Source organism: Harpegnathos saltator, unplaced genomic scaffold (assembly GCF_003227715.2).
Source record: "Harpegnathos saltator strain DR-91 unplaced genomic scaffold, Hsal_v8.6 scaffold403, whole genome shotgun sequence".
Taxonomy (NCBI): Eukaryota; Metazoa; Arthropoda; class Insecta; order Hymenoptera; family Formicidae; genus Harpegnathos; species Harpegnathos saltator.
The window spans coordinates 657,501-672,022 of NW_020230210.1; the positions used below are offsets into that span (position 1 = coordinate 657,501).

General features: G+C 40.3%; 3 protein-coding genes across 8 annotated transcripts in view; 2 read left to right on the top strand and 1 right to left on the bottom strand.

Moving 5' to 3' along the window:
- The window catches only part of LOC105184241 (acetylcholinesterase), a 30,907-nt gene extending 20,322 nt beyond the window's left edge, over positions 1-10,585 (bottom strand). Inside the window, exon 1 of one of the 2 annotated variants that reach the window (XM_011142921.3) lies at positions 10,490-10,585. The gene's annotated coding sequence lies outside the window, so the exon portion shown is untranslated. Of the gene's footprint in view, positions 1-958; positions 1,119-10,489 lie in introns of those variants that run through there. The other variant, XM_025301207.1, reaches the window with a different exon arrangement.
- LOC105184252 (uncharacterized) lies at positions 1,033-9,844 on the top strand. Of its 5 annotated transcripts, none has more exons than XM_025301209.1 (6): positions 1,033-1,087; positions 4,974-5,053; positions 6,626-6,758; positions 6,877-7,068; positions 8,937-9,045; positions 9,368-9,844. In XM_025301209.1, exons 2-6 carry the CDS (start codon positions 4,978-4,980, stop codon positions 9,560-9,562), a joined length of 705 nt encoding a protein of 234 aa, XP_025156994.1. In that variant the 5' UTR covers positions 1,033-1,087; positions 4,974-4,977; the 3' UTR covers positions 9,563-9,844. The 5 variants fall into 5 exon arrangements, with proteins under 5 accessions (XP_025156994.1, XP_025156993.1, XP_011141247.1 ...); XM_025301208.1 differs by lacking the exon at positions 1,033-1,087 and adding an exon at positions 2,252-2,577; XM_011142945.2 differs by lacking the exon at positions 1,033-1,087 and adding an exon at positions 4,219-4,422 and having other exon boundaries at positions 9,368-9,843.
- A 533-nt stretch (positions 10,586-11,118) lies between the features above and the next one.
- On the top strand, positions 11,119-14,416 carry Arpc2 (Actin-related protein 2/3 complex, subunit 2). The gene is made up of 7 exons (XM_011142886.3): positions 11,119-11,577; positions 11,920-12,013; positions 12,099-12,198; positions 12,282-12,483; positions 12,562-12,782; positions 12,978-13,179; positions 13,393-14,416. Exons 1-7 carry the CDS (start codon positions 11,504-11,506, stop codon positions 13,418-13,420), a joined length of 921 nt encoding a protein of 306 aa, XP_011141188.1. The 5' UTR covers positions 11,119-11,503; the 3' UTR covers positions 13,421-14,416.
- The last annotated feature ends 106 nt before the right edge of the window (positions 14,417-14,522 follow it).

Sequence of the window (14,522 nt, forward strand, 5' to 3'; positions counted from 1 at the left end):
CGACACGCGCATTAATGCGCCCGCGATTCGCGATCACCCTCCCGTATTAAGCGCGCTGCCAAAAAGGCAAGATTCTTTACCTACGATCCTCCAATCTATATATCTAGCCGAATGTTGTAGAGATTTTGATACGGATACTCGGAGCGTAAATTTCTCGCGATTGATGAAACGGATCGCCGCGTGATGATCCGCGGCCGCAAAGTCGTGGTCGCGGCCGCGGATGTTCGACGCAGATCTCGCGACGACGTAACACGGCTCCGGTCGTCGCGACGAGAGGCCTCCTCGTAAAACAATCGCCGCTCTCGAGTGTTGCGAGTCGCGGCAGCCGCGAGAGCCGTCAGCCGTCATAGCCACCCCTTGTATTATCCCTACGCACAGCCCCACGCAGTTTCCCGGCGGCTCCGCGGAACGCGATTACGTGCTATACCAGCCGCGTATATATCGCATATATATCGGCCGCGCGGCCTTCTGCGTCGCGTTTCGCGTCCACACGCACAGCTACACCACGGCGAACATAACGAGCACGACGAGCGCTGCGTCGCTCCCCGCGCTTTACGCGGAGAGCAATGTCGAGAGCGTGCTATGATGATGATGATAATGATGATGATGATGATGATGATGATGGGAAGGAGGAGGAGGAGGAAGAAGGAGAGGAAGAGGAAGAGCAAGACAGAAAAGAAAAGAAAAAAAACAAAAAGAGAAGCGACAAGTCAAGTCAAGGCGAGGCGAGGCGATGCGAGAGTGAGGGCGAGGGTGAGGGTGAGCGCGTGGAAGCGAGAACAAGCGAGAGACGTACACTTTTACTCGAGTCCGTGGCGGATAAAACGGAGAAAGAGAGAGAGAGAGAGAGAGGGGGGGGGAGAGAGAGAGAGAGAGAGAGAGAGAGAGAGAGAGAGAGAGAGAGAGAGAGAGAGAGAGGAATCGATCTTCGGCACACGGAGAGACGCGAGACACTTACGGCTTCCCGCGGGCAGAGCGGAGCGTCCGTTCGTCGTCCGTTCCGTTGGCGAAACGAGCCGTCGTCGACGAGAGACGAGCCGACAAGGGGCAATCCCGTGGTCGTCGCGCTTCCCGTGTGTATATGTGTGTACGTGTCTGTGTCCTCTGTCGCGCGACTCGTCGGGGTAGTAGATCACGCGATTACTTCGTCGGGTAACACGCGTGATTATATATTGTATACGATACTTTCCGCGCACAATGTCCGCGGGAAACAGTCCGCGCGCCGCGCGTCCGAAAAACTACCCTCGAAGTGCGCGAACCACCCTTGGAGTTTTCCTTTAGGCCGGCTGTCCGCGGCGGTGGCGGCGGCGGCAACGGGGTGAGAGTGCTACGGCGAACTGCTGTGGAGGCTGCGAGTCGCTCGCGGAGACAAAGAGAGTAAGAGGGAGAGAGAGTGTCCTCCTCTCTCGCGCTTGTCTCGCGTTCCTCTCGCGGTGTTACATCGATGTGTCAGGTCGGGCACATCGCGAGCACCCCTGAGAGATGACGGTGTAATCGCGACGATGACAATAATGATGACGACGACGACGACGACGATGAAGACGACGACGACGACGATGATGTCGATGATGACGACGACGACGACAATGACGACGACGACGACGACGACGACGACGACGACGATGACGACGACGACGACGACGACGACGACGACGACGACGACGACGACGACAACCACAACGGCGACGACGACGACGACGATGAGGGCTGGCAAGACCAACGCCGAAAAAGCAGCAGAGAGAGAGAGAAGTAGGCCGGTTAACCGTTCAGGCCGCACTGAAGAGTCGAGCGAGCCGCAGGTTAGTGAGGGTGAACCGGCCTGGCATCCCTCCTTTCGAACGCACCCCGCTTCACCCGAGCACCTTCACCCTCTCTCGCCGCCGCTACTACCGCCGCCGCCGCCGCCGCCGCCGCCTCTGCCGCCGCCGCCACCACCACCGCCACCGCCACCGCCGCCGCCGCCGCCGCTGCCGCTACCGCCGCTACCGCCGCTGCCGCTGCCGCTGCCGCCGCCACCACCATCGTCATCAGCTACCCGCTCTCGTTCCGTCGCTTTCTCTCTTTCTCTCTCTCTCTCTCTTCCTTTTTCTCCTTCTCTTCCTCTCCCCCCTCTCTGTCTCTCTCTCTTCTTTTCCTTTATTCTCCTCTAACCCCGCTGATGATTCCTGACCGACCAACCGGCCTGTACGCCGAGTACCTCGTAATCGCGACGCACTCGAGTGCGAGTATTTATTCGAATCGCATCCCTTAGAAACTCGGTCGATATTCAGCTGGATCAAGCAGATGTCGAGATTATCGCCGAATGGAAGGAATGGCGGAGAAATCGGAATTATCAGTGATAATTCAACAGCGATTGGAATGTCGGCGGAGTCCGCGTAAGATTTGTGATTTGCGTGAACTTTTCACCTACGACAAACGGCAGAAAGTATACATTCGCCACAGCTTGAAAGAAGAGGAATCGACCTGATCAGTCGCTTTTAATAAATATGAACAGTCTGAGAAGGAAGAAATGGACATCAACTTCTTTTCCTTGCAATATACAGATTTATCTAATCCCGGAATAAGAAGTCTCTTTAGGTACACAACAACGCACATGTGCTCATTTATAAAAGTTATTATAAATAAATAGTACGCCAACGACTACAAGTCGTGCGGCAACGATATCTAAAACAATAATAGCAGCGACTAAAATAATAATGTAAAAAAAAATAACTATACGATCCGGAGAAAGAAAGAGGTGGAGAGCGCCGCCTTAAATTAGAAATCTATTTTGAAGTTGACTTATACTCCTGTATTCAGTGAGTCTCCGAGAAAGAAAGACAAGGTTTCGATCATTTTTCCGCAAGAAACCTTCTTACATAAAAAAAAAGCAAAGATCTTTCTATCTAATGATTAAGCGATGCGGTAGTGTCGCGAAGTCAAGGGCGTGAAATAAAGTGACAGGTCGACGACAGGTCGAACGTGAACTATTGTCCGCGATAAAACGTCGAAGCGCTACAAAGTAGCTTTATACAGAGCTTTCTCTTCAATCGAAGCATTGATTAAAATTTCTCGAGTACCGGAGCCGCGCGTAATCAAAATAGTGCAACGGTACTTTTCTGACAAAATGTCGGTGTAGCCTCGATGAAAATCGGTGCATCGCGATCTCGAGATCTCATACATGCAATATTAAAAAATTCTTTCCGTTCATGTGCACGCAATTCCGGTGCGCTAAATTTTTCTATCTCAACATTCTCAAATTCTTAGCAATTTTCCGCTTAACCGCTAAAGCGTAAAATTATTAATAAAGCCAATAACATATGAATAATACTATTAAAATTGTTAAAATAGAAATTTATTTTATTCGAAAAGTATCATTATAGAAAAATTACTTTTTACTCGAGACAAATAATAAAGCAATTATTAGTCAATCTTCTTTTTTTACATTTTTCTGTATTTGATAAGATATATCTCTCTGAAGGAGAGAAAGCCTCCCTATCTTTCTTCCTTTCGTTGCCAAGCGCAACGGCGCTGCGACAAACATCGATCTCGCTTGGTATCGTCGGACTCGTATAGACTTTGATACTTTTCTCAGCCGAGGAGCACAGGCGAAATCTCTTCGTTTTTTCTTATGGCAAACGAAAAAGGGCATCCAGTGGTAAAAATCAATTTAATACATCTCTACAATATACGCGTTACTATACGTATCGCGGACAACTGATTAAATAGACAAGTGTCGGAGCTGTTTACAACTGATTACTCCACAAATTAAAGCTACTAGCCTTCTTTACAATCTAATCTTAAGCTAATCCGTCGGAGATAAAACTCGGTACTGCTGGAAGATTTACAGCGACTCAAACATTTTAAAGTAGTATATACAATGCAGCAATTAATTACACTTACAAATTGACGCGACATGCACGTCCCCAAACACGTGCATTCCCTAAACACGTGACAAATGAATGAATTCGATGAGATTATGTCGTTTAATCCGTCGTTTTCATATTCGCGAACAATAGAATTCTTTCCAAGAATCTCGAGAAGAGAAAAAAACACAAACCCACTGCGTATTCTCATCGGTGTTTCGATTCTCTCTCTCTCTTTCTCTCTCTCCCTTCCTCTCTCCCTCTCCCTCACTCTGTCTTTCTCTCAGAGATTGACAAGTGATCGTTACACAATATCATATACGATATCTCAATAAGAAATCTTATTGCTGAAGTATTTAAGATATCGATTGTCGTACGTATATATACGCTGTCGCATTCTTTTTAAGAGCAGTTTCATTTGGACTGTTTTCGTAATTGCAAGCAAAGGTTCTTCGCTTATGTGAAACACGGACAATTGTATTTACGGATCAAACTTGCGGTTGACATAAGACTCATATGTAAGAATCAGTCACAAGGTTACTTTCCGATTTTGCGCATGTAAATACTCCAAATAAAGGTAATTAAGACGGAATACGAGGCTACAAACAATATTCAAGGATTATATGTGTCAGTTCGGTCAGATACTCAACAACGCGGATGTAAATTCAACGGTCCTATATTTCTTTATCGCACTGCTTCGATTTCATCAATTTCTCACGTACATGTCGGTTTCGTCTTTTTGGTTTTGTCTATTGTTGCGGTTTGTTCTTTGCTTTGGTTTTGTCTGTTTATTTGTACCGTTTATTAAGTGCGCTTCCGGATTTTGTTTTTTGCTTTTAGATATTGGTAAGATATTAAAATGCATGTCAACTAAATTCAAGAGCTCAATGAACAGTTGTAATACTGAGTATCACTTGTTAATTCATGAAAATAACACTGCTGATGATCGCGATCGCTTCGATCGCAAATCCGTCAGGCGCGATAATAAGTTGCGATCGGATGTCGGTGATGGTAACGAACTAGTAGTAACAAATTGCGCGCGACGTCAAGAATAATATTCCAAGCCCTTTCTTCCAGTTCTATCGCGAGGTAACTTTCTGAATCGACCATATTTCCTACTTTGTGCAGAGAAATGAGGCTCCTCGCAACGTTCGGACTTATCTTGATCTGTAGCCATACCTGGGCAGCTGCTGAGAAGGACCTTTATGGTAAGTATATATATGTATATAAAAAGTCAAAACTGTAGAATATCTGGAAGAATATAAGTTTTATAAAAAAAAATGTTTTAAATAAAAGTTATATAGTTTAAATAAATCTATTTATTGATTTTATCAGTTTAACCTTGGGTGGCGTCACCAAGGTCAGGATAAGGGCGGCACCTTGAATTTTTTAAATAAAATCCTCTACTTTTTATTGCGTATTCTTATAGTCTGCGTTGAGTTTTTTCAGAACTCTATAATTTTATCCACTTTAAGTCAACCCTTTCGAAGTTATCGAGCTTTTTGTAAGATGTCTGCAACTATAGCTTTATGCAAGATGAAATATATAAAAACCACCACTATCATGTTGTACTTGTGTGCACTGGCGAATTCTAAAGGGATATTTGGGGATTAAAACTCCTCCCCCTTCCAAATTAAAAGAAATCAGTCTTACTAGGTCCGTTTAAAAAATTTAGGTGAAATGATACAGGCCGACACACAGGCACCCGTGAATCAAATTCTTATGTCTAGGATTTACTGCATCCAAACTGTCCGATTTCTGATATACAATGTCCGCTGTTGTTTGCTGAGAGTCTATTAATAATTATAAAAATTAGTAATAAAAAATAATAATTATAAAAAACCTCAAAGCTATAGCATTATTGTATTTACAATTTTATTAAATGCCCTCCCCCCATTATCGACGTCAGGATCCGTTAGTGCTTGTGTGTATGGAAAAGGAGGGTCCCATACATCACCTATATCCCTTCTTCCTCTATAAACAAATATAATACCATAGTAATATTTATATTTATCTTATATTAAAGCTATAGTCGACATATTATTATAAAAGAAATCGATAACTTTGAAATAACTGATTCAAAGCAGACAAAATTTAGTATTTTAAGAAGATCTTAAGAACTATAAGAATATGTAATAAAAAGTAAATAGGGAGTCCTATTTAAAGAATTCAAATTGCTCTTTTTCCTTGACTTTATAGCAATACTATCCAACGTCAAAATCATATCATTCATAAGATCAGCAAATAGATCTAGCAATGTATCGAACGGTATATTTCTATAGGATCTACAGCAGTATTTACCTTTATCTCGTGTGTTTATAGTCGCGTCCTATTTATCTCTGAATGGCCCATCGTGTTGGGTCATCTATTCTCGCAAATTTATTATTTTTCGATAACGATTCTGTCAGCTGTACATTTTCAAACAGGCTATCTTCGAATAGATTGTTTTTGTGCGCGTAGTTCTTTTAAGATAACCGCCTGTCATCTCGCAGATTTTAATACTGTTTTTACTAAATGGCAACATCTTTCCATATTGTTATTTCCATATTGATTTATGTTTATTGTACAGACTGTTCCGTAATTGATAGTATACCCAAAAAGCGGACTTTCTTAGAAAAAGACGAATCAAGAATTTAACGTCCCGCGGAGAGATTTCATTAAATATCGTCAACTCATCGTTTTACGAAGAATCGTTACTTTTTCGAACGCATTATCATCTAAGGGATATTATATGTAAGATAAAATTTTGCTTTTAACTTCATATGACACGAATCTTGCAGGCACCAAGTTAGAGGACTTTCTCGAAAAATTCAGAAGCTCAATTCGAGATGGGAACAAGGACTTCGGAATACCGCCCCTCGATCCGTTTAAGAGTGACAAAATACCAATTAAACTCAACGAAAAAGATATTAAGTGCGTATCGATTTGATACCACATCAGATCACACCTGATGTACTTACGAACGCAGTAAAAAAACGTAAGCAGAAAATTCTATTCTCTCTTTATACAATGTCTTTCTTCAAAACTCCAGTTTAGACGCACTTCTCACAAAAGTCAACATGCAAGGTTTGTCCGGGTACAAAGTCAATAGCGGTGACTTCCGCTTAATCGGTTTGAAGGTTGTGATGGATCTTACGTGGCCGTTGATATACGCAGTCACTAATTACTCCATGAATGGTACCGTGGGTGGTACGGTGGCTCTTTACGGCAAGGGCGATATTGAGTGAGTAAAAAGTTGTGTTTTTTCCGATTCCAATAGAGACCGACGGAAGAGAAAACGTTAATATTTATGCTTCGTGGAAGATGCATCAAGCTCGATTTCTTGACTCAAAATATTAATATAAATCTTACGTACGCGGCAATAATAAGATCGTTTCTACCGACACCCCTCCCCCCCCATTCAGTGTTCTATCGCGCGGTCTAAACCCTTTGAAACATGGTGGGATTCTATAATCCCACCTTTTCTTTCTTCATTTTTAATTATTTAAGCTATCTTTTTGATATTTTCGTCCGAACTTTTTTCACTTCTAAGATATGTTAGGTATTGAAATACGTGCTAAAAATGTAAAATGTAAATTTTTTTAAATTTTAGCATGTAAATATAAACAAATTGCATAAAATTATATATTTTTTAATAAAAATTAATTTAACGGGGTGATCTATAAAAACAATCGTAACAAAACTTGTTCATTTTACGTTTTTAAAGTCGCCGATTACAAATCTGGGGTCAGAATTTCAAAATTCAAAATGGCGGATCTAATGGTGGTGGACAAAAATGTTCCAAATCCTTCGATTTCGACAGAAATAGGTATATGGAGGTTTTTTGGGTCGCTGATCACGAATTTGTTATCACATTTCCAAAATTAAAATCCATAATATCATATCAAAGTTAGCCATTTGAAATCACCATTGGATCCGCGATTTTGAATTTTTTAATTTCAACTCTACATTTGTCATCTATGATCGAAAAAACATATATATATCGAATTTTGACTCCAGATTCGTAAGCTGGCCAGAAAACCCTTTATATATATATATATATATAATCAATTCATTCTTTCATTATTGCATAGAAAAATTCGCGCTTCAAAGAGTTAAACTTGATAAATTTGCTGTACAAGAGACAAGCGTGTCCTGTCCACCAAATTTCAGGTCGGCGCAATTGCGCGCCGCTTTTGTGTTGTTGCTGCGATGCGTTTGTTAACATAATATTAATTAGATATTACAACATTGTAGCTAACGACTGTATTTATCGTAATTGCACATTACAATTATTCCCGGTTCCGCACCGCCCACCCTTCGTCAATCCGCTCGTTCGCCCACAATCTTGCGCTTGTTCGACGTGTCGTTCCATTTCGCCTCATCTATATTAAATACAACGATTGAAATATGCACGCGAAAAAAAGGGGGAAAAAGAAAAACGAGAGAGCTGCGGTGACTGACAATGAATCAGCCGTTCTTCATTCAACCGCGTTCCCGACTTTATCGAACGCCCGATTGCGACAAAGGGCGTTATTAAACCGCGACTGAATTTATCTGACTCGCGTGACATGCGATCGTGCTGATCTCGACGAGTTTTCTTACAGTAGTCGTTACCGGCTTTAGCATGCACGACGCTCAAATTGGGATCAGCTTTGACGGCCTCCGACCGAATTCAAGATAATTAATAGATTGGCGTGAAATATGTTCGTCGTAACTATCTACATACATAAAACTCTCATCGAAGATAAAGAAGCGAATGGAAAAACGTTTTTCGAAAAAACGCGAAGATTATTTTTCGTTTTGGAAGAAAGTATGTGTGCTGACTATCTCGATCAATTAGGAAATAATTTTCATATGAGTCGTTTTGTTTTCAATTTTATTGGAAAAGCACGATGAAAATCTTTCGCGTTGACTTATAATTGACTTATAATTGAATTCAGGTAATGTATTCGTATCTGTTCCAATTTTCCTCCGATAGGGAGGAAAATTTCGAGTCACAGAAGTGTCATTAAGTGTATAAAGAGCTACGAGCGAGTTTTGATCAAAGTATATAGATGTAATGACATATATGAGAGATATGCACTAAGAGGGCACGTATTCAATTTTCAGAATTGGTGCCAAAGATTTGGATATCTATCTGGAAGTTAGCTTAAAAGTCAAAGGCAAATACCTGGAAGTCAAATCCGTAACATTGAAAATTTCTTTGCGCGCGCTACAGGTGAGTCAACCAGCTACAATTCTTGTCACATCTCTTTTTCATTCGCTCTCATTATTTCCCAATAACCGGAATCCGCTTGCAAAGAGATAAAAAAGATTTGTCGCAATTAAGTTTTCGTCGAAGAAGATTATCTTCAAGAGTCAACTTACAATTTTTGCTATTTATAAATGTATCAAATGGACTTAAGGTCGTTTTCTCTGTAACTTTTCAACGCGATTCCCGTTCTTTCGAAAATACGATTTTGAAGGGACTTAAATATTTAAGCTTTTTAGATTATGTCCAAAAACTGATGTACGATTGATCGATCGTTCGATTTTTACAGTTTACAATTACGGGTCTCTTCGACGACAAAGACATGTCCGAATTAATAAGCGCCGTGATTTCGGACATGATGCCCAAGCTGATTCAAGATTACCAGAGTGATATCGTAGGCGTTATAAATCCTATCATCGAGGACAAAGTTAACGGATTCCTGGCCGATAAGACAATCTCGGATTTATTAAAATTATTGGGTTAAATTCGTCATCACCCGTTATTTTTCTTTTATTCGACGAGCACAATTGGCGATTTCAATAATACAATTACAATAATAAAGAGCAAATTTTGAAAGCGCAACACAAATTCACGCAATGAAATAAATCATACAAATTACATGATATTTCATTGATATTTCAGTCAAATTTGCGATTAAATTTCTCTGACAGCCTTTAGGCGACTATTTTCTTATCCGCGCACATTTATTCTCTTCTCTCTTATCACAATTTCCCGAATTATTGATATCGAAATGACATACATTAAAGTTAAATTGTGTATTCATTTATATACTTATGTTAATCGTACTTGTTTATATATCTATATATAAATAAATTATTATTAAAATTTGATATATTGTTCTTTCTTTTTCGCTCATTCTCTCTCTCTCTCTCTCTCTCCTCTCTCTCTCTCTCTCTCTCTCTCTCTCTCTCTTTCTCTTCCTTGTTTTCCCTGAGGCGATTATATGTAAATTATAATTGGCATTAACCTGTTATATTTCTGTAATGGATAGAAAGTATCACATTCTTTTTGTCTCATATGTGTAAAACACACATAGGTAAACGCGTTATCAAGCATAAGTGAGACGGATACTAGCCGAGAGTCACTGTTTTATCGACATCACAAATAATTGAGGAGTACCGACAATAGTGAATCATTTGGTAGAAGTGCCTGAACGATTAACCTATATATGTTGCGGTATTATTTTAATGATTGATCGTCTTGTAGTGATTTTTTATATGCATGCAAGGCAACATATGCATTTGCATAAAATTACACAGATTACAGATTTGCATGCATCTACATGCAAAATGTTTTTATGGTTTCATTCGCAAGGTATTCACCTTTTATGAAGTATTGATTTTCGATAAACTTAATAAAATTTTCATTATAACAGATACATGAAACTCACCCTCGAGGTTCCCGATGAGAATTCACAAGCGAAAGCTATCTTCGACAGATCGCAAGTGTAGAGTTCGGCGATCGGAGGTTTCCAAGTTCGAACGGCCATGACACCACAGCGCGCGATCCTTCGTTCACCGTTCCCGACAGTCAGTCACATGAGATATTCGTTCACAACAGCAACCCGACGGTGTCTTGAATGACAAATGCGTGGGAATTACTTTCGGTATTCGATGAAATGATAATCAGCGAGTGAGACTTAATCACGACGATTCAAACTCACGAAAAACACGGAGCAGCTCTTCGAATCCGACTTACCTCACCATATTGTATTTCCCAACGAACGTACGAGTCGCAATTCTTGCGACCTTCGCAGTATCGAGTCGCTCGACAATATCGACTCTCGCACTATCGAATCGCTCAGCAATATCGATTCTCATCGACTCTCGATTATGGTAGGATGCTCGATTTAGAGCAGCACTGTGTTACACTTTCTACATTTAGTGAGAGATAAATAATGAGAATTGCCACAAAGATGTGAGAGAGAGAGAGAGAGAGAGAAAGAGAGAGAGAGAGAGAGAGAGAGAGGGAGAGAGAAATTGCGAAGATGTACGGAGAAAGGGCGAGTGAATCATTCGTTTATTAATACTCCTAATCCAAAGCATATAAAAAACTATATTTATCTGACTAAATCATGTGATGCTGGTGGTATTGCACAAAACGCAATCAGCGCACTCTCCGTTAAACTTAAAATAGTAAAATATATTTTGGTGCAGGAAGTTACTTTTTTCAGAGCAAAAAGAGAGTTTTTCACCAACTAATCGAAAGTGTAGTCTCCATCTTATCGACGGAAATAGTGATAGTGACAGCCCTGTTTCATCGGTAGAGCGAGCGATCGGGCGAGAATTAGTCAACGGCGTATCGGCGTATGTACGAATGACAAATCTGTCGCGATCTGTGCAAAGTGCCCGATTACTGTTATCGTAACGTACAGTGGACGCGAGTCTTCCTACCCAGCGGAATAATGATTTTGCTCGAGATACATAATAGGATACTCGAAGAAACGTTAACGAACAAAATCAAGAATGCCTTGTCGGGGTAAGCGGCTTGCGTGCGAGCGATTTTCTGCTTTAAAAACCGCATGCTTATCTGCATAACCTCGTTCCGGAGGATGTGGCGCCGGGGCGGTGTCCGTCGCCACGTTTATATTTTCTCAGGAGAAATTCTCTCCCTAAACGTAACTGATTGATTTTCGTTTGCGTCGCTTTCAATTTGCCCGCATTCCCTTATATTGGACTCTACTCCAAATGTTCTGTTCAGCTCTCCTAAATTTTGAACTATCTGAGACAGTTGCATCTCTAAGATTTTGTCGAATCAAAAGCCGTAATTTTCATTTGTACATATTTATTTTTTCCTCATCAAGGTATTTTCCTCTTGCAGACACAAGCAGGAGTCAACAGACGTCGTCATAGCAGACTTTGATGGAGTGTTGTTTCATATTTCAAATCTTAGTGGAGACAAGTCAAAGCTTAGAGTAAATAGATGTTATTTTTGAATTTTTTTTAAACTAAAGTACTGTTGCCTCTTTAATATAATATTGATGATATATCCTTTTACAGATAAGTATTCTGCTCAAATTTTATAAACAGTTACAAGAACATGGTGCGGATGAACTGCTCAAACGAGAATACGGGTCTCATCTTATTGCACCAGAGAATGGTTTGATATCTGTCTTGATTACTTTAGTTCTTACCTGTAAATGAGAGTAATGAATTATTGTTAATTATACGCTGATTTTATAGGTTACAATGTATCGGTACTCATAGATCTGGAAAAGTTACCAGAAGACTGGGAGGCATTAGTGAGAAAAGTTGCCTTGTTGAAGAGGCACTGCTTCGCTAGTGTTTTTGAGAAGTACTTTGACTTCCAAGAAGAATACTTTGATTCTCCAGGCAGGCCATTGCAGAAAAGGGCAGTTATCCAGTATAGGGATGAAGAGACAATGTAAAAAATCTATTTTGTATGCTTGCATTCTTCACTTATTTTCAATGTTTGTGCAATGTATATTAATTTTTATTCCAGGTATGTAGAAGCTAAGAGCGACAGGGTCACAGTAGTATTCAGTACTATATTCAAGGATGAAGATGACATGGTCATTGGCAAATTGTTTCTTCAAGAACTGAAAGAGGGCAGACGTGCGAGTCATACTGCACCCCAAGTTTTGTTTAATCATCGTGAGCCCCCTCTGGAATTACAAGATTCCGAAGCAGCCGTGGGAGACTGCATTGGTTATATTACATTTGGTATGAATATTAATTTCCTCTTAAGTAACATTATAGTAGTTGCATAGTACGATCTCTCTAATTTTTTTCTTAACTGTTGTTTTGAAGAAAACACTGTCTTCAACATTAAGGGAAGAAGTATTTCACTATCCATTATTTTATTGTCTGGTCTGTCTGATATAATGATCTTCAAATTTAAATAATTTTGTTCCTCAGTGCTATTTCCACGTCACACTAATCGGGAGGCTCGCGACAACACTATTGACTTGATACATATGTTTAGAAACTATTTGCACTACCACATTAAGTGCAGTAAAGTTTATATCCACTCCAGAATGCGTACTAAGACAACAGATTTTCTCAAAGTGTTAAATAGAGCTAGAGCTCAGTCTAAGAATACTGAGAAAAAGACTATTACGTAAGTGCTAATTATTAAGTAACGAACTAAAATCAAATAATTATATATAATAAATATAAAGATACGAAATTAGTTATCTTTCCTTATTATATTTACAATCGATTTTTTTCCTTTTTTTTTTTCTTTTAATCTTTAACCCAGCTTGTCCTCTATTGAAATGAAATTTATATTGTCTCTCGCAATGCGTACATCTGAATCTGTAATCTTTTTCAGGGGACGAACGTTTATCAGGAAAGAATGAACATGTTGAAGTAACGAAAGTGTTATCATTTCTTAAAGAGAAAGATAGAAAAAGAGGGAGAGATAGAGACAGAAGGAGAACGGATACAGAGGATTATCGTGCGGAATGCGGTTCGAAACCGTAGACTATCACGTACGAGATTCTCCACGTTGGCATTCCTTGATTCGTGCTATCGGCAAGTCGAGTGCTTCGGACCTTTGAGTTTCAACCTGTTTATCGAACAGTGTCCTGTCTAGGAAATATATAGCATCGCGCTAAGTGGGTGAGAAGAGAAGATAATTGTGTTTCTCGTCTCATCGTCGACTTGTTCAACATGACGTGCAAAGCTATATCTACCAGGGGGGATACTCGAAGACACCGGAGTTACTGTATCCGCGTACCAACGGTGCTAGCGAGTATCGGTCGTCACAAAAGATATCGTTGGTCTTGACAGTGATCTAGGATTCAAAGATAGTGGCGCTGAAACTTGAAGGGGAGAAGCTTTACGGATTCGGTTACTTATTACACTGGTTGTTACCTCGAACGATTTATCATATGTTACGACATTCTCCCAACTACGTCTGGCTACTTCATGTACGAGTACGTGAAATGCATATTAGTGTTACGATGATACACCGCAGCAAGACATTTGCGAGAACTTCAGCAGACAGACATGAGATACATTTATTAAAAAGATACGTAGAACATTCAATTAATTATCAAGCTGCTCGAGTCTGTGATTTCCCGTTGCGAAATTTCCTCAGAATAACGTTGTTTAAACCAAAAAAAAGAAGCTGTATAAACCGGAGAATCACAGTAACAGAGGGATAACGATTAACATAACACTTTTACTTTCCACATAGCATTTCTCGTTTCGACAAACGAAAACGCCGAGCGAGCCAAATACTGTTAAAAAATAGCGCGCTCGATTGTTTCCTCTTTCAATATTTTTATCGTCTCTACTTTATCGCTATACATTTTTGGCTATTGTGAGATAATAAAACTTCATTAACAATCCACACAGAGGGTTACTTCTGCGGCAACTCGCGCACACGTATTGATCTATAATCAGCGAATGAACGGCGTAAAATAGGGAGTGTCGGGGCTTGCCGTTCGCAATTAA

Bases quoted from the DNA above. Each gene is read 5' to 3' on its own strand.
- LOC105184252 (XM_025301208.1), top strand. From the start codon at position 2,510: ATGGACATCAACTTCTTTTCCTTGCAATATACAGATTTATCTAATCCC. The intron at 7,069-8,936 runs GTGAGTAAAAAG...TTCAATTTTCAG, and splicing joins TACGGCAAGGGCGATATTGA to AATTGGTGCCAAAGATTTGG. The intron at 9,046-9,367 runs GTGAGTCAACCA...CGATTTTTACAG, and splicing joins TTTCTTTGCGCGCGCTACAG to TTTACAATTACGGGTCTCTT.
- Arpc2 (XM_011142886.3), top strand. From the start codon at position 11,504: ATGATTTTGCTCGAGATACATAATAGGATACTCGAAGAAACGTTAACG. The intron at 12,014-12,098 runs GTAAATAGATGT...ATCCTTTTACAG, and splicing joins GAGACAAGTCAAAGCTTAGA to ATAAGTATTCTGCTCAAATT. The intron at 12,199-12,281 runs GTTTGATATCTG...CTGATTTTATAG, and splicing joins TCTTATTGCACCAGAGAATG to GTTACAATGTATCGGTACTC.